General features: G+C 36.5%; 1 protein-coding gene and 1 long non-coding RNA gene across 3 annotated transcripts in view; one reads left to right on the forward strand and one right to left on the reverse strand.

The window, feature by feature from the left end:
* Window positions 1–19,405, reverse strand: part of LOC138318487 (inactive tyrosine-protein kinase 7-like) — a 125,239-nt gene that overhangs the window by 90,282 nt on the left and 15,552 nt on the right. For both annotated transcript variants that reach the window (XM_069260893.1, XM_069260892.1), the window contains exon 2: window positions 15,358–15,657. In XM_069260893.1, the coding sequence (XP_069116994.1) occupies window positions 15,358–15,657 (300 nt within the window). The remainder of the gene's footprint in view (window positions 1–15,357; window positions 15,658–19,405) is intronic.
* Window positions 5,371–17,713, forward strand: LOC138318488 (uncharacterized). Its single transcript, XR_011207881.1, has 3 exons — window positions 5,371–5,519; window positions 10,343–10,588; window positions 17,455–17,713. It is a non-coding gene; the product is annotated as an uncharacterized lncRNA (long non-coding RNA).

Raw genomic sequence — 19,405 nt, forward strand, 5'->3', positions numbered from 1 at the left:
TGTGTATTTTGTAAATCTCAATATCACTATATTAAGTCATATTTCCCTCCAAAAATCGATGGTAAGTCTATCCAATGCAGTTACATGCGTATCGAAATATGATAAGAATCGGACTTGAGGCAAGGCTGGAAGATAGAGATATGGGATGAGAGAAATGATGCCATGCTTAAAAGTTATTGCAATCATTAAATTCAAAGAAGCAGACATACTAGATTCAATAAATGAATTTTGAAATCAAATTATGAAATGATTTAATGACAAATAATGCTTCATGTTTGAGGAATATGGGTTCTGATAGCTGGGAAAACGACTTTCAGTTACACTTTTACAATCTAGTTCTATTAGATTACCAGTTCCATTGCGGAATATTATTTGCATGTTGAATGGCATTCCTTTGACATATCAAATATCAAGTCTGCCAAAACCCTTGAAGCGTCCCCTATCAGACGATGAAGTAGAGGCTAGTGGCTGGAGAGTTCTTATTGAATTACGATTTGGGCCAATATCTCTTATGAAAATGTTTTTATTTGTCTTCTAATACAATACCTACAATTTACCTTTAACAAATGACAGCCAATCCACAATAAGGCTGCTTATTTTATATCTATGTGTTTGCAAATTTTGAAATGCAGATCAGAGTGTCAAATAAAATAAAAAGATTAGCATGTTAATATTTGATATTGAAAATGAATGTATCTGGGAAAGAGATGAAACGTCCTCAGAGAGAATGAGCAAAGCATTGCCTACTTTATCTAATCAATGTCAATGTCCATGATATTTCAACCCACCATTAAGATAAATCCATTGTGATATATCCATCACGTACTCACGAGCCCATGACACAAAAAGTGTAATTTTGGTAAAAATCTTGAAGCCAACAGTCAATGTTCAAACTTTAGGTTCAAGGCGATACTACAAAAACAAAGCTGTGGACCTGAATTAACCTTTTTTTCTGTCAGCGTTCTGGCATCTTTAACCTTTTGCCAACTGGAAAAACAATGTTGAGATTCTGTCTTTGAGTGTTGGCACTGAGTTATTTTCATTAGCGTTTCTAATATGACAAATTTTCCAGCTGATTTTGAAGACTGCCTCCTCTGAACTTGCCTTTTTTATAAGACAGACCTAAATTGACTATATTATGTCAGTGACAAGTTTCAACACACCAAGATTTTACTTCATCAGCATGTCACAACCAGAGAGAACAATCTTTTAAAGCTGTCAATTACAATCACCCAACCAGCCTCGTCTAGTGTTATGTCATCATGTCTAGATGTCGCACACAAAACACCAACACTTCAACCCTCGTATGTACAAGAAACACATTTACACCACATGCAAGTTGATGAATTACAAAGTTGCAAGACCTTGACCTTCAAAACAAAGACATTCCATGTGCTGCATGCCTGCACCATACCAAAAACTTATCAATCATGAGAAATTACTCTAGTTTTGGGTAGAAAGCCTTTTTATTGCAATATGTCTCATTTGTAATATTTTTTTTAATTATCAAAAATCAATCCAAGGTTATCTTAGGAGATGTTCTCAAAGACAAACACAAGGACTCTGCAAAACTTTCAGAGAAACACGAGGACTCTACAAAACTGTCAGAGAAACACGAGGACTCTACAAAACTTTCAGAGAAACACAAGGACTCTACAAACTTTCAGAGAAACACGAGGACTCTACAAAACTTTCAGAGAAACACGAGGACTCTACAAAACTTTCAGAGAAACACGAGGACTCTACAAAACTTTCAGAGAAACACGAGGACTCTACAAAACTTTCAGAGAAACACGAGGACTCTACAAAACTTTCAGAGAAACACGAGGACTCTACAAAACTTTCAGAGATTGTAAGGTTGCAATTCAAGAGCAAATATCAAAGCACTGTATCTCCTTTCTGTGATGCACTTTAGTTTTGACTACATCATGATGTAAATTGACTTTATCAGGAAGTTGTTTTTTAGCTGCACTTTTACTTTTAAAGAATACATTTACGGCACACCTGTAGGCATCTTGAGTTATTTTTCTGCCTCTATCCTAAGTGTTTCTGTCAGTTTTACCGATAATGGTCAACCCTAACATAGATACACATGTTCACATGCTACAACATATCTCCAATCTTATAACTGGGCGAAAAAAACAAATGACATCTTAAACTTTAAAATAACGAAAAATTGACTTTTAATACATGGATTCCTCAAAAAGGTCTATATCCAGCACAATTAGTGTCAAAATTCCACTCCAGCAGCTTGTGATTGGCATCTTCTGTTTTACAAGACAGTATGATGCCGTCGCTAAAAACTATCTGCAGGCCACGAACCTGTTCCTGACAAGATCACATGTGCAGTGTGTGCTGACGATGGAATCATCATTACAACTGATAACTTATCACAGATAACTTCCTAATAACCTTTGACCTTTGAACTTGTGTGATGTAAGCATCCATTCCTGTCTCAATTGGCATCATACCATTCAGCTGTTATTTTCTTTTTCTATCAAACATGATTCCGAAAGAGATAGAAAACTATACTGAAACCATTTTTAAAAAAGAAAAGATTATGATATTACCAAGACCATTTTTTTTTATTTAGATTTAACAGAACATGCCCAACATATTAGTTTTATCCCCCACATGTATGGCAGAGGTTGTTATAAAACCTCCGTCCCTATCAGAGTCCTACATAAATCTCTGACCCTTCTTCCCCTCATCTATTATACAGTCTGAGAAACACGCTATGTGTGTTCTTTCCCACACAACAGAGAGATAGTCATAATCTTCCATCTTGTATCACTGAAATAATTGGCAATGATACACAAAAGAGTTAAGTCCAAATCCTTCAAAATAAACATTAAGATGCAGAGACAATTTATTTTTCCATTATACAGCTACCAGATTTGGTGGTGGTATACATGACTGCTGACAATTACATTACTACAAGATTTTGAATCACCCGATCAATGGCTTTGGGCATTACCCATTTAAAATCTTCTTTCATCTTTGAAATTTTTGAAGTTTAAATTCCTTTAGAAAGAGAAGCTTAAATCCCCTCTCCTTGATGCAACAGCACACACAACGACTTACTTAACAAATTAATGCTGAAGCATCAATGAATGTGAAGAATGTAGACTTCTAAATTTTGTATTCCTCAACCTAACAGATTATTTCTAATCTATTACTATGTAGGCAAAGAAAACTTCATACTTTTTTAATAAGATAGCTGGTGTGTAAATGCAATACCCAAAAGCCGGAGACAAAAATTCTTGTGAACTTTTTTGATTGCCAATAGCGGAATAAATACATCAGTGTTCACCACTAAGTGTACAAGGCAAGGGATTATATAAAACCCCTCAAAGGCAGGTAGGGCATTTATAATCCCTAAATGGGCTTCAGTGGGTGGTAGCTAGTGCCCTACTGGGCACCAAAGGGTTTATCATATTGATGAGTTGTTACTACTACTGTAGCAGCCCTATATCTGACTACTGCACCTTTAATACTTAGAAGTGCTTAGGTTCTCAAACTTCTCATTTTTTTCATTTTTTAGTTTTTGAAAAATCTCAATTCATAAACCGCATATTTCCTGTTGTAGTGTTAGCTATACAGAGCTTCTTAATAAATAGTCATCCATCTAGAATCATTGTACAAAAAAGGCTGCATAAAAGTTGATATAATGCTTCCTGTATGCTAACAGGATATGTGTGAGGGATTTAGACTCCCTAGGGGGCTGAGTTTGTCCCTGAGTGGAGTCACAAAATCACTATATTCAGGGGCTGTCTGAAACTACAGACATGGTCTGACATCTACACAAAGCTTGGGGAGGGCAAGTCTTAAAAGTTCGCATCCTTCACCAACAATTACCAATTTTGAAGATTTCAAAAGACATCACTGATGTCTGCCTAACAATTTATATATTGGTTCTTTCTGTGTAGGCTCCTAGCCTATAGATCACACGACAATGAAAATGTATTCAGCAAATCATGTTTCCACAATCACTCCTTCAATGACCTTTCACAAAAAGCCAAATATTTTCAAACTATGGCAAGAAGCTTTTTAACTGAATCAATTCACCATCGAAGCCTCCTTAACAGACTTCATTACACACCTCTTCAGTACTTCTATAATTGATTTATTGTAACCAAGCTCAAATTGTTAAAGATTTCCCATTACAAAATTCAAAGACAGCCAAATAAAAGCCTCATGGATTTGCACCCTGAACCAAGGTCATCTTTCCACCATTACCCAAACTCTGAGTATGAACTCTACCATTGATTGATCAGGAATATTCCATATTGGTTGGAAGGGATGAGAGAGTGTATTGAATGCCAAATGCTAGTTCATGTCCAGTGAGACTGACAGGTCATTGTGAAGGCGAGAACAACACATTTTGTGAGGAACTCTGTGCATAAATAGCCCTGCTGACAATGGCCTGTGTGGGGTATAGTAACACAGGACACCCGGCTGGTGCCAAACGAGTACACCCTTACAAAACCTCACTAATGCCAAACAGAGTACAAAATCTGTCTGACTTGGTGAAATCAACTATATAGGTCCAGTGACGTACAGGTTTCACCATCTGTATGATAGAATGACATCGTGTCTGTCCGAGGTCAAATTTCGGAGATGTCACTTTTCCAGGAGATTAAACGGAGAGAGTTGGACAAAACATGTCCGTATCCAGCATGACAGGAAGGCATGGGGATATTAGATTTTCTCTTCTAAAATGACATTTTCTCCTATTAATTACACATCCCACCTGTCTGGAAGGTAGACTTCACAAACCCTCCCCATTTGTGCTTCATTAAATCGAGCTATCTAGACTTAGATTATCTTTCAATCTCAAATTTCATAGCTCAGGGGCTCTATCACTCAAAATTGGCTTTTAGTTACAATCAAATGGAAATTTGCCTGACAACAGCGTGTCTGAGAGGTGAATTTGCTACATCACTGTTTTATGCTAGTCAAGTTTCATAATGATATCTGAAGATTCTCATGAGTTTGCATGTAATCAGCTCAGACTTGTTCATTTACCAAAAACCAAACTTTACTTATTTGAATGTAGAGTCACCACAAATGATCATTCAAATCCACAGATTTAAAAAAAGATATCAATGAGAAAAAAACAGACATCCTGTTCATCAAAACTTAATACTTTTATTCACCTAGATTTGACGAAGACAAGGCAAAATTAATATTGTTGTTTACAAACTGACATCAAGTTTGAGTGAATGAATGAAATACTAGCACCAAAATCCACCGAGAGAAATATGTCTCACTTTGCGACACTTGACAATACATATAGCACCTCTTGGCCTGTAAGGAGTCTCCTTGATAAAGTTTAGATATCGTGTAGGACAATGGGGTTTGACGAGCCATGTAAACAATACCTATGACAGGTATTGAGAGAGCTGTTATTCCATAGCTGTTTATCATCATGCAGATAGTTGACCCCCCTCCTTTTAGACCTCGGCATGCAATGGCCCTCCATGTGAGCCTATTACTTTACTGTTGAACTTCTACAGGTAAGGTATAGTTACGCTACAGGTAGAAGTCAATCAGAGAGAGATATATGGCTAGGTATTAAAAAGATTTGCAGGTAAGGGTCAGTCAATCTGATGGCTAAAATATCTACGAGGTAGGTGGGACTAATTTGTATTTGTGACACCTGTAAAGTACAGGTAAGTTATAACATTGAACACCTGTATATATCTCAACATTCCATGACACAGGTAACATCACAACACAGACATTCTAACAGCTTGTGTATCAGTGGTCTGTTGGATGTGTCCGTAGATATCCGGGTTGTCCGGGAATGTCCACTATCGCTTAGGAATGACTAATAATCACCCCATATCTTTTACAAAACTTCACAAACATCAAACAGATGGGACGGTAACTTCTCTTTCAAAATTACATCCGGAATCGATTTTGCCCGAGATAAGAGGCATGTGTTATAAAGTGGCCAGAGAGCTATGATTGACCGGCAGCTTATTAGTCGTCATGCCTCTAACATTGGGAACTAACATCAAAGGAAACATTAAACACATCTTTAGCCTTGTTTCTATGCTTGGATTAAAAAAAGACTTCAGAGGTTTTCATTTCATTTAAATAAACAGTCATGATGACCATTGGTCAAGTTCTGCTCTATTTGACCTGGTATTGAACATATAAACCTCGGGGAGAAGGTCAACCAGTGAAAATGGAGGAAAGCTAGACATATTAGCATCCTCTTTGGGCTTAACACAGCTAGCTGTCAAAGAAACACCATGCCTGAATCTGTGGCATGTGGTTCAATTACTTTGTACTTAGTCAAGTCCAGAATAAATGGCAAATGTCAGTTAACTGTGAAATGGTCCACTCCAAAGCTTATCTGTTATACAGTTTGTTTATGCAGACTGCAGAGCCGTTTAATTCAATGGCCTGTTGATATGTTTCTGCTTCAGTGCATTTCCAAGTACAAGTATAAAACAAAAAAAAATTCAGGGTTATAAAATAGCCATAAACATTATGTATCAACAATACACCAATGAAATGTCTGACTGTGGACAATAAAATCTGGTATTGATACCTGCATGCACACTAAACTCGATAATAAATTGGATATCATCTACTTTCAATTTACATGCATAAAGTCATCATTATAAAATTGAAGGATCATTACATATACTTTCAATTTATTTGCCTTTAAACAACACAGCAAATAAAAGACTGAACAGAATAATTTAAATCCTCAATTAATTATGCATTTCTTTTTCTACTCCATCTGATATCTAAGGACAGTTTGCCATTGTCACAAGATTCAAGATTTTTTTCAGAATTTTATTATTTGCTAGGTTTTATGACATATTAATACAATTCATGGAGATTTGGTTCTTGAATGATATCCGTATGGTCACAATGCCATATTGTAATTTTCATGGAAACCATCAAAAGAAACGTGGCAAACATGCCCATAATTTCCTCAGTGATATCGTGTCTTCTGAATACAGCCAATGTCCTTTCAGACCCAGCACTAAAAATAACATTAGGAATCGCATACCAAACAAGTCTATATCTGAGGACAATAAAATGCCGGAAGTTGTCGCTGACAGAATGAAAGTTGCTACATTTAGTTTTATGTAAAGAAAAAAAAAATGCTGAAATGAGTCTGATCAGAATCATACAGAAGCTTGATATTCAGGATCACAAAAGAGCTTTATCTGGGCTGCCTGAAATAGACACAAGGAGATTCTTGTACACTAAATCAGGACCAAATCATTCAAACTTTGACAACTTCCCAAGCCAGTTCACAGTATCAAACTTCAGGCTGATTATAGCCCCTTTCTTTCTAGGGATATAAGGGCACATTTACACAACTGAGGATTCATTAGGGGAGGCCCCATTTATCATCAGCTGCTACAGGGAGGTGGGTTGGTGGCTTGATTAAGCAGACGGCCACAAATAGCCACCAGTAGGGCCACCCAGTCTGGCATTCAAATACCGTAAATAGTCCAAATAGAGAACACTCTCATGAATTGATTTCTAATTATTTTCATTCAAGAACTTATACTATCCAAAATAGAATAACAGATCATTTCTAGCTGTAAAAAAACTTCAGATTTTGATTATTTTGTTGGTAAATGTTATCTGGATGAACATGTTTGATATATCAGATCAGTGGAGGGCTTCTCTCCTATACAGAGGAAGGCGAGTCTGTTCCCCTTTAGATGATGTATGAGGACTACAGTACATATGTGTGATAGGCCACAATCTTAATCTCCACCGACACCCACTCTATCTAAGGCCACCAAATTCATCGAGGTCACAGAATAAATATTTCAAGAAAATTATTCAAAAATTCTTAAATGAACTTTGTTTATATATATATCTATCTGTTTTCAAATTTCGTCCAAAAAGATAATATACTTGCATTCCATTAAGATTCAAAGCCTAAAAACTAACAGTAAAATGCATCTTGGTATCTCAATGATAAGGAACTAATGCAATGTATAGATATGTTTTTAATTAAATCCCCAAAGTTTGGCACACATTTCGGACAGATTAAGTGTTCGTCTGATGGTGGGATTACATCGGTCTTACCAGCTTCATTTTAATACAGGCATAACAGAAGTATGTATGATCCTCTATAACACTGTACACTTCTCATCAAACAAGGTCGTCTCTGCCTTCATGTTCATAGCCAATATCAGGAGGGTTAACATGGCAGATCACAGCCTGATACACCTCGCTATACATTACATTATATAATCAAAAACAACAATAAAATCTGTCTGAACCTCAGTAAACTAACACGATGTGATTATATCATAATTTATTTTTTGCAACATTTTGTTCACTTAAACAGATTTATCCAATTGTTTGACCTACTTCTCTACCCTGTACCACTACCTCCCAGCCAGTGCCTACTAAACCTTTCTCTCACCTTACCCCGACCCCCACAAAATCAATGTCCTTCCACGAAAACCTACCCCATCAAACCAGTAATTCACCCTATTCAACCCCTTCTACTTTCATCTTTCCTTCTGCTTCTCTTTGTTTCTAATGTTATCCCTACCCACTCACCCCTCTTTATTCCATCCCTTTTCTTCTGGCCTATGGCAAACTTGTACCTATATCACCCTATCACCCTACTTCACCCTACTCCCTTGGCCCAAACTTACCTACCCTGCACCCTGCACCCTAATTATTCACTCCCCTCTATTTACCTGTCCCATGCTCCTGTGTGTATCAGAGACAAAGTATTTAACACTATTCCACATATAAATGTGTTTAATAAAGTATCAAAATGCTGTCTCACTCAGGTGAAAAAAAGCAATGGTGCCAAAATGATTTTCCTTGCATACACTTACATCAACAATTACAAACCTGATACTGTATATGTATGTAGGTTATGTATGAGGCTTCTCCCAACCATGATCCTTAATTAAATCTTCAATTTCAGCAGCTTTTATATCCTGCAGTGTTTTATACTAGTGGAGATGTGATGATTTAATGACAGACAGTTATAACTTGGAACTTTGAAATAGAAACTACTGTAAAATTCTATCCAAGATAAATTAAATTAGATAAATTATATAATTTGTATATTTGTGATGCACAGGAGATAGATATTTTAATTTAACAGGTGCTTGAATGATATATCAAAATATAGTTGGTGTTAGCAGAATTTGATATGATCTTGGAATCTCCTTGAGTGGTATGTCAAGGGATGTCAGGCTGGACAGCAGGGTTATAAAATGATTGAATACAGAAGCAGTTAGGACCTGGTTATGGAGGGTGTGGTATAGAGGAGGTATAGGACACGGAATGGGCAGGGTCAGAAAGGACAGGGGCAGGTTAGGGAAGGGATGTGGCAGGTTAGGGAAGGGGGATGGAAGGTTAGGGAAGGGGTGGGACAGGTTAGGGAAGGGGAATGGAAGGTTAGGGAAGGGGTGGGGCAGGTTAGGGAAGGGGAATGGAAGGTTAGGGAAGGGGTGGGGCAGGTAAGGGAAGGGAATGACAGGTTAGGGAAGGGGTGGGGCAGCAGGTTAGGGAAGGGGGATGGCAGGTTAGAGAGGAAGAGGGTAGGTTGAGGAGGGGAGGAGCAAGTTAGGTAGATGGACTGGCAGGTTCGGAAAGGCAGGTTGAGGAGAGAAGGGAAGGTTTAATTTGGAAGGTGAAAGTAAAAGAGGGAGAAAGTAGGTTGTCATGGTATGGGTAGGTTGTGGCTAGGGAATAGGGAAGTCTGGGTTCTAATGGATATAGGGGGTAGCTAAGGTGGAAGAACATCATGACAACAGCTAGGGGTAGAATATAATGATGAGGACTGGGATAGGGATGGTGAAAATTGCAGTATGTACTGGTGTACATATTAACCATATTCCTACCACTTAATATTATCTCTTATAATGAGCATGTATAACATGATTACCTGGAGGGGGAGAGGAAAACAAACAAACAAAACCCTGACTGTATTAATACCAACAGATAAACATATGCCTACACACTAGATCAGCAGATCATTCTCGGATACATCTACTCCAACAAAACACCTCAGGGCCCTAATTACGTTGCACCATCTTCTACCTCTAACAAAGATGGCTATCTAGTCCTGCACACCTTGGGCAACATTTCAGCCAGTTTACATAGAAATACTAGCTAGTCTTGACTCAATCTGAAGGAGAAGGGCTTGCCTAAGTGGTTTTTGTGAAGGATAAACAACATCAAAGGGTCCAGCTAGGACAAACTTGTAAACACAAGGAAGTAAAGAACCTGTTCTATGTAGGTTAGACTTTCTAGTATCCCAGAAGATCTACTTTGTAATGGTTTAAATCTCTTCCATCAAAATTGGCTTTACTTTTCACAGGTCTGGATGGCTCCAGGCCCAAAATAACACCACAGTTGTCAATATCAATATCACTACGGTCAAGACGACTTAGACGCTACTGGAATCACTCATGTACAGAATTCAATTTGAAAGAAGACAATGACTAGACCAGGACTGGACAAGAGAATGGACACCACTAGCCAGTGGCTATTAGTAAGGAATGAATACTAATTCAATTCTAATGAAGGAAATGTTGGCCAGATCCATGACAACACTTACTCCATGGTGAGTTATTCCATTAAGTATTATCACTAGACTCAGGATTAGCACCAATGTTGGAGACATTCTATAAATAAACACCGGACAGCTTATCAACCATATTTGGTGTAGATTCCATTAAATAAACACAACACATGGGAATTATATCAAGATGGCTTTGTCGCCACAAGACTTTCAATAGGGTTGTCCAACTAGAGGTAATCTGTGTACATTGGTGAGATAATGTCGACATGGAGGCTGTTACCAAATTATCTACAGCATGTTTACAGAACAAGCGTACTTATCTTTTATTTCAAACCAATGTATTTCGACTTGTTTCCATATTTTCCCGAAAATTGCATAAGTGTCGGTATCCTTTGATGTATAGATGGGATTAGGGGCCTTTATCAGATACAACTACAAGTGCTCCAGAGTTAATACACAAGATAATTATAATTCAGGACTTGGTCTTTTTAAGATCCCAAAATTTTAATGTCTAAGAGGAAGTATAGCAAACATATATTTGGGCGCTTTTATTTCACTCACTTTGATCATTGAGAAATAATGAATGAATTTCCATTGGTGTTGACATGTTTATTTCAATTCAGTAAACTAGGACTTTTGTCAAAAATCTTAATTATAACATATCCTTTGGACGGCCGTAACATATTTATGCGTAATTATTCATTTGCCCCATTTCATGCACCCTTCTGGAGCCCCACTGAGACTATTGAAAACTAAATACTAGTTTTTTGAAAAGGAGATGTTCATCCCTATATAGCATGTCAATATCGATTCGGTCATTGCATTAGTGACGTCACAAATCACCTTTGAACATGCCCAAATAAGTCAAAAACTGAGGTCTGAAATCTGGATTTTAGTGTGTGCCCGGAAATCTGTCGTTGTGAGCTTAATTATCAAGATACAGACATGCAGATGGTCGTAAATGATAGAAGAGATATCAAAGTAAGAGAAAATAGAGAGAAAGGGTAAAGGAAGGGGAAAATAGCACAGATTTAAAAAAAAAAAGAAAAAAAAGAAGTCCCACATGCAGGTTTCTGCCTCCCATGACCCGTGCGTGGTGACCTTTAGGGGACTTCCGGTGACTGTTTTTGCTTATTTGTAGTGTGTACTGTTTGTTATCATCGTGAAAATGGCATCAAACCGAAATATCTAGATGCAAACTAATTTCATAGATGGCATTTGTAATAACCTACTATCAATATTGAGTCAGGTTTGAATCCTGCCGGCCGTCGAAAGGATTTGAAGAAAGCACAATGGGGTATTACCTATGTTGCACTTGTCATATAAACTAAATTTAAGATCAGCAACTATGAATTGTGCTAAAATAAAACAACTGCTTAAAATAGATATTCACAGAATTTCTAAAAAGGAAGTTAGAAACAGCTTAAATTAGCCTTTAACTAGCGAAAAGAGATCTTTGGATATAACATTATAAAACAGGTACCACGGATGTGGCATAGTCGTAGCCCACAACTGTTAAAACTTTTTAATGTCATTAAACAAGAATTAACCTAAAATTCCAACTCTAAAAGTGCACACAACTTTCTCGCATCTTTTTTTTTCATTCTTAAGTACATTATCCACATTTGAATTTTACCAGAATCACAAAAACCAACGACAGCAAACAAGTGAATGTCAGAACCAATACTAGATAAAGAGAACAAACTGTTTAAATAAACCACATACAGAATGAATGGGAAAGGAATTGTAGTCAAATAACATTTGAATTCCTAAGCTAATGTTAAATCCATCTAAAGTACAAAGTCATGATATTCTCGTAATTCATTTTATATGTATATAAATATCAGTATATCTATGAACTCTGAATTGAAATTCACAAAAAACGGAGTTGAAGTAACACATGAGCTGCTCACTGCCAGTGGGAAGTAGTAGCATCATATGGATGCTTTTAAACTTTAGTAAAAAATTCTTCTTTGAAAGTGAAATATACAGAATTCATTGCCTGTTTATGCCATGCACACGTTCTTGCCTTGTAATGATTGTATTTTAAAGTTGCCCAAAATGTCACCTCACTAACAGGTTTGCAATGGTTTTACGTGACAGGAAGCCACTAAAGCTGCTGGGGAAAGTTAAGCAATATAACAAAATGTTGTTTAGGAGAGCGTCTTTCTTTGTGGTCTTCACCCATTTTACATCAGCTCATTGACCTATACACAGGGGTTTGCCTTTCTTACAAACCTCCATGACACCCTGATCAGACCTATCAGTGTTTTACTCTTGTAGCTTTCACGGGAGGTAGGCCTGGTAGTTATAAATCCTGTGAATGTTTGAACAGCATCTGTTCTGATGATAGAAAATGAAAGGAGCTCTTTTATATATTCTACAGAAAGTCTCTTAAAAATGTATTCTTCGGTTTCTGCCACACATGTCTCTACAGATGATAATGTACAGATGCATGCTTCTGCATTTGAGAGAAAGGAAAGTAAAAAAAATCTCATGCAAAGCTAGAGTAGAATGTCTGGTTTCATTAAGAAATGCCACAGGCCTTAAGATCTGCATCATAATAGTGGAAAATTTTGCATTATACTGAATGGTACAACGTGTGAATACACTAAAAAATCTCCACTTATGTAACATAGTCGGTGTCAACTGGTTCACTTCTGCTCATTTTCGTATCCATGACGATGGACTCTTGAGAGTATTAATTGCCCTTACACTATTGGGTGCAACCGTCTGTTTCCTACAAGAAAATGCCTGTGTTTACCTCAAGGAAATGTGTATTTGCTGCACAATTCTGACAACTCATGGAAAGCTTCACTGCCAAAGAACAGATGGTAAAACTACCAAGCACTCTAGTGAACCTGATTCCCTAAAGCTCCAAGATTTTTGAAATTGTAAGTCAACCTTGAGCCAACCCAATACTGAATGCATGGAGACAATGGAAAACAGACCGCAATGACAGTCAATACATTTCTGAAAAAAACATAGCAAAATTAAGGAAAAAACTTATTTACAGTAGAAAATAACTATTGATGAATAGATCTGCCAACATAAATTAAATTTCATTTAAAATCACAGACCCTGCCAATCATCTATCAAATTGTAACTAAACTTCAATTAATTCATTTCTTAACTTTCAAGGATTCTTTGAAAGATCAAAACCACATGCAGATAAAAGGTCCTTTTCTTCATAATAGACAGACACCTGAAGTAGTCATTCACCCAATCTCTCTCCAATATTGCCCATAGGCAATAACCTTCAGAGTTCACGAAGAGTGAAATGAAATACACAGTAGCTTAAAAAGAATAGCTTTAACATGTTTCAAACATATTAATAGTTCTAAATTTAAATCAGAAGGCACCAGCATTTCAACAAGTAAACAAGTTGTAATGATTTCTGCGAGTTAACTATTACATAAACAACAAAAGACCAATCTGTTATCCCTGACACTTGGTACAAGTACATTACTGGTTTACATCAAACAAACACTGCAGCTTTTCCATCAGACTTTCCAATAAGCACTGGGAAATAGGTCTTCCCATTCATCGCCAAGGTGACAGACGTCAATCCTAAATCTACCAACCTTACATCCCTATGACTGAAAGTGGATGCACCTGCATCAAAGACGAGGTCTACCTACTGTGATAGTTAAGGGGGGATTTGTTGGCAGAAGTACCATTGACAGGGTAGGTAATTTTGGGACTTCCTTGAAACTGTATACAGGATTATTAGCTCAACACAAAGTTGGCAGCCCATGGTGCTCCTGCTAATTAGTTGTACACACTATATTGGATTATTATTCTAGCTAAAATAAAGCATAGATATGTTTAAATACCATATAAATTTTTAAATACAACTTAAAACCTGAATCAAAAAAAAAGGAAATTCTCCAGTCAGGGAGATTGCATTTGTTTCACTAAGAAATTGGGGTATTTAAATTTGAAATATGGGATACCATAATTACAGCTTCTACAGGGCAATATAATGCATTCCTTTTGTCCATCCTTAAGTGATGAGTCCAGATTATATCCGCGTTACTGTACCAATATCTATAATTGGCCACCAACGAATCATCATACATTGCCATTTTACATGAGTCTAAATATGAATTATCGTGCAGATAGGGAACTGTTTTATCAGCAAAGGTAAAACAAAATTGGCCCCAGTATCCTAACAGATGGGAAAATCCCAAGATTATTTTAAAAGCAGCAATTAGCCTCCCTTTTTTGTACAAACCTAAATATGTACTCAAAATTCAGGTTAAATCATGTAGATTTTGTTTTCAGAAGAAAAGCAGCTAACACACTAAAACATACATCTCGTCTCTTAGAAAATATATGCCTATTCCAAGTTTATCACAACAATGAGTTTCTAGAATACAGCCTTGTGGCGTTTTTTTTCAGTATTGATTTTTTGCCGGGTTAAAGCATTGTCGAAAGAAAAAGAAATTGACAAACTTGTGATAGAGACAGTTTGTTACATCTATTGCTACAGTCGGAAATCAACGACAAAAAGAAAATTGGGTACAAACTGAAAAGGATCCTATAGTTGACCATGACTCCATGACCTCCAAATCTTAGCAATCATACCTGTTCAGCTACACCAGATATAAAGTCTTATACTGTACTAGATAGTAAAACCTGCTTTAGGGACCACTTCTGTATAAGGATCACCTGCTTAATAAGAGCACTTTCTTTTGGTCCAAAAGTGCAAACTTCAACAGAATTTGACATGTATGTAGCTATAATGACCTTTTTTACCCTTGGTTGGCCTGTATCGACAGGTTTGACTGTAAATCAAAAAGACTTACATTGGATATTGAGCATGGCATCGGTACTCTGTAGAGCGAATCCAGTTGATCTGTTCGTAGCGACACAATTGAAGGGTCCTTCGTCCTCATTTCGCGTCACACGAAGAATCCGTAAGTTGCTTCCTTCTTGGAATCTCCGACTCGTGTCCTGTATGGGCTGTTCCCCTAACAGCCAGCTGAACTCTATGAACTTCCGGTTGGAAACATCACAATACAGAATGGCTTCACTGTTTTCCGACACCGATTGACTCTCAGGTTTCCGGCTAAAGTAGTAAGAGTCTTGACTTACACACAAACACACTGAAAAATACAAAAATTAAATTAATTAGGACTGTATACGAAGACATCATCAAAGGTTTGGAAGGGTACCAAATCATTTACAATTACATATTGTTTCCCCACCCAAAACACCTCCCTTCACCTCATACCAAATTTATAATTTGTTGATTTCATGATATTATAAATCATGAATGAATTTCTATAACCTATAAGTTATCAAAAAAAATGAGAAAATTTATCTGTGTATTTACACCATTCATGTTTCATATAGTTTTTATATCCACAAATGTCAATCTTCACAAACTTCTTTCAAAATGGAAATCGCAAAATTAAATAGCCGTGAAAGAAAGTTAGTTTACAGTACTGCCAAGAGTTTTGTATAAGACAATTGCAACTACATGTTCTGAAAATGCATCGTAAAATATGGGAACAAAAATTTAATAATAAGCAGACAGAAATCTCATTTGGGTCATAATATTTTTGATTGTTCTTCCTCATACAACAGTTAGTCTATTACAGCACGTCTTCTGTATCCAAAATCAATTACAACATGACATCTTGTCGACCTTTACATACATTCAGTAGCAATTTTGTCACCCACAGCCTTGAAACTTGTCAAAAAGGTGTAAAGAAAAACACCTTCATTGCATATTGATTGAATAGCATGTGAGAAACTGGTGGAAATATCAATATTACACTATATATAGGTGGGGAGTGTCGGATGAGGATTTAAAATCGGTGTTTATTCTGTTGACACTAGTCTAGGTCAGACGGGTTGTTAATATCAATCTACTGATCAGATCACAGAGGCCGCCTCAAACAAAGACAGGCTAGAATAATGGTAGAATCTTATAGTAACAATAACCAAGTGCTAAGATTACTTGTTTATTTGTTTCATGGCCTTGTAACAATCAAGGTCAAGGTCATTACAGGTCAAGGAGTTGTAGAAAAGTCAGAGTACCCAGAGAAAAACATTTGAACTATTGTCCATATCTGGCAAATGCCCCACAGGGGATACAAATTTGAAATACAGAAGTTGGGGCCTAAGGATTTTAGTGGTAATGTAGGGACACCTTAACAATTTAGCCACTGCACCAAAAAGCTTACAATTAGTTGTCTGTAATAAACTTAAGGAAAACTAATGGAAACCACATTTCTAACAAATTTGTTTATAACCAATTCATTGATTTCATTGATCTGAGAGATCTTTAATTCTCTATCAAGAACCATCACATCTGCATGTGCAATGAATAAATTAAACTTTAGTTATCATTCATACATACTCATTATCAGCACATTTTAATGAATTCATCTTCAACATTATTTATTTAACTATTGTAAATGTTTAACAAATTTAACCCATTTTTACTCCAGTAATAATATCAAAAGTAATTTGATAAATTAGAATTAATGTGTCTATGGGTAACACAGATAAGTTTCTGTACAAAAATAATGATAAACATTCCAGCTATGACAATTTAAGAAAAAATAATAGTATACGTAAGTGGTAGATTTCTTAAGAATGGATTACAGGATTGTATATATCATTTCCCGAAAGCCTTCCCCATGACTGTTAGGACAGAAGTCGCCAGTCCTGATGCTTCAGAGTGCAGCCATTGAATATGTTTTTAAATATTATAAAGACATTTGATCCATCTAATCAAAATAATTGTCTGTTATGGTTTCGTGTAATCACACATCACGATAAACAGCCATGGCATTAGGAACATATGACGGATCAGTTCTCTTAGAAAAAGTCACAGCCAAAGCCTGAAACAGTAATCTCCACTAATTCATTCTTTCCTGTTTAATTTCTAGTGTGCAGTTGTCAGGGATTTAGCTACATGCTGTTGCCCTTAGACAATGGACCCCATGGATCATGCCAACGACAACATGGAAGACGGGCAAACATGTGAATATTATCACAAACAAACTTTGGGAGAATTTGTTATGTTGGTGCTTGATTCAATAATGGGACGTGTAACTGTTCATTGTCTACATCTCTGTGTAGTACCTACGGGATGTTAGCGTGGTACGTGTAGATATGAAAACTATTAAAATATATATATATTCATCAGACATGTATATAATTAAATCAGTCCTACGCCATCTGTTTGGCCTGTTGTAAAGCTTGGCACAGCTATAAAGCACCCATTCCGTGCAAACAAACTTTCCAGTAGTATGGTACTATTTAAAACATTTTTATGACAATGTGCAAGATAAATGCATTATCCGCAGTGCTGCGAGACGCTTTCTAATATAATGTATTAAACTCAGTAACATTGTATTATCATTACAAGATGATGTACGGTAGATACCAGCAAGATGATGATGCCCACTTTGGATCAAATCGCTGGTAAAAATTACTAATAAATACAATCATATACCCAATAAATACATACAAAATTTACATGGAATAAATAGATAAGCTGAATATATAATAATGCATATAGTGAGATAGAAATTTTGGAGACAGATGTTGACTATTTTATACACTATCTGAATTTTGTAGTATTTACAATGGTACTTGTTCAGCTGCCACAGTATGTGGTGTCTTCTGGAATGCTGCAAAATTTACCAATTTCTAATGTTTTACCTTGGTATATACAATTACTATAGGAAATGCATTTTCAATTACTGAAACTTCCGTACATTTTTGCAGCAGTGCATCTAACTGCACCATGTAAATGTAATGCACGTGTCCAAAACACAGCCTATTAAGAAATTGAATGTTATTATTTCACTGCAGTCTGATAACGTGCTAATATTATTTCTGTCACTATAAGTACAGCTGTGTATTTACATAACTTCCATCATTCAACATGCCTTATTGCTTGATTTATAAACTTGTACACCATCATACATCAACATCAGCTGGACCTCTGAGCACCCTGCAAAACTAATCCACCCCTCAAGATTTCAACTCTCCTATATATTTCATTATAGATCATAAGGATGATAACAGGTTTAGATGGATGGACTCTTCGAAACTGAGTTAACTAAATCACGTTTGAGTTTGGGCTCGAGACTGATTTCAACAACTTTCCATTTTCTAATGCACAAGGTATATACAGATATTTAAAATAAGTAGCATTTCAAGACAAGAATTCAAAACCATTATAGAGAACAAAAACCATTCAGAGAATGAGGAAGACAAAGAATTGATGAACTGTGGATGGAAGCTGCCTCAGACCACAGTCATCCCCTAAGTGGTCTACAGAGGGTAAAACTAGGGTCCAGGCATGGCTGATTATAATTATAAGGTCAAGGTCAAAACTCTATCCAAGGTTATGTAACACATTGGAATGCTCCCTTAGGATTAATAAAGACAAATGAGAGCCATAGCCCCTATGAACCATGACCTTACTACCAAACTGGATATTCCCCCTCATTTCCTTTTTCACTCTTCAGCAATGCTGCAAAAAAATAAGTTTCTTTCAGATGTCCTCATAACTGAACATTATCTCTAATGTCTAGACTATCAGTTTCAATATTACCACAGGACTCATAATGGGAACACACAGACACGATAACATCTTCACTCTTATGTCCCTATAAAGATGGCCAATAAAACTGTCCAGCGCTGTCAGCTCGGACATGGCTCTCCTTCACAGCCTCTATGTGGCCAGCCTACACTGTAAAACACAGCAGATGCTGTAGAAAATTGGACTGACAGGTTTATCATGGAAGGAAAAACATGATATTCAGGGCTCACTCTCACTAATATAACAACATGTATTAGGTATTATGTGAATGTAACTATTGTGAA

Source organism: Argopecten irradians, chromosome 3 (genome assembly GCF_041381155.1).
Source record: "Argopecten irradians isolate NY chromosome 3, Ai_NY, whole genome shotgun sequence".
Classification (NCBI taxonomy): domain Eukaryota; kingdom Metazoa; phylum Mollusca; class Bivalvia; order Pectinida; family Pectinidae; genus Argopecten; species Argopecten irradians.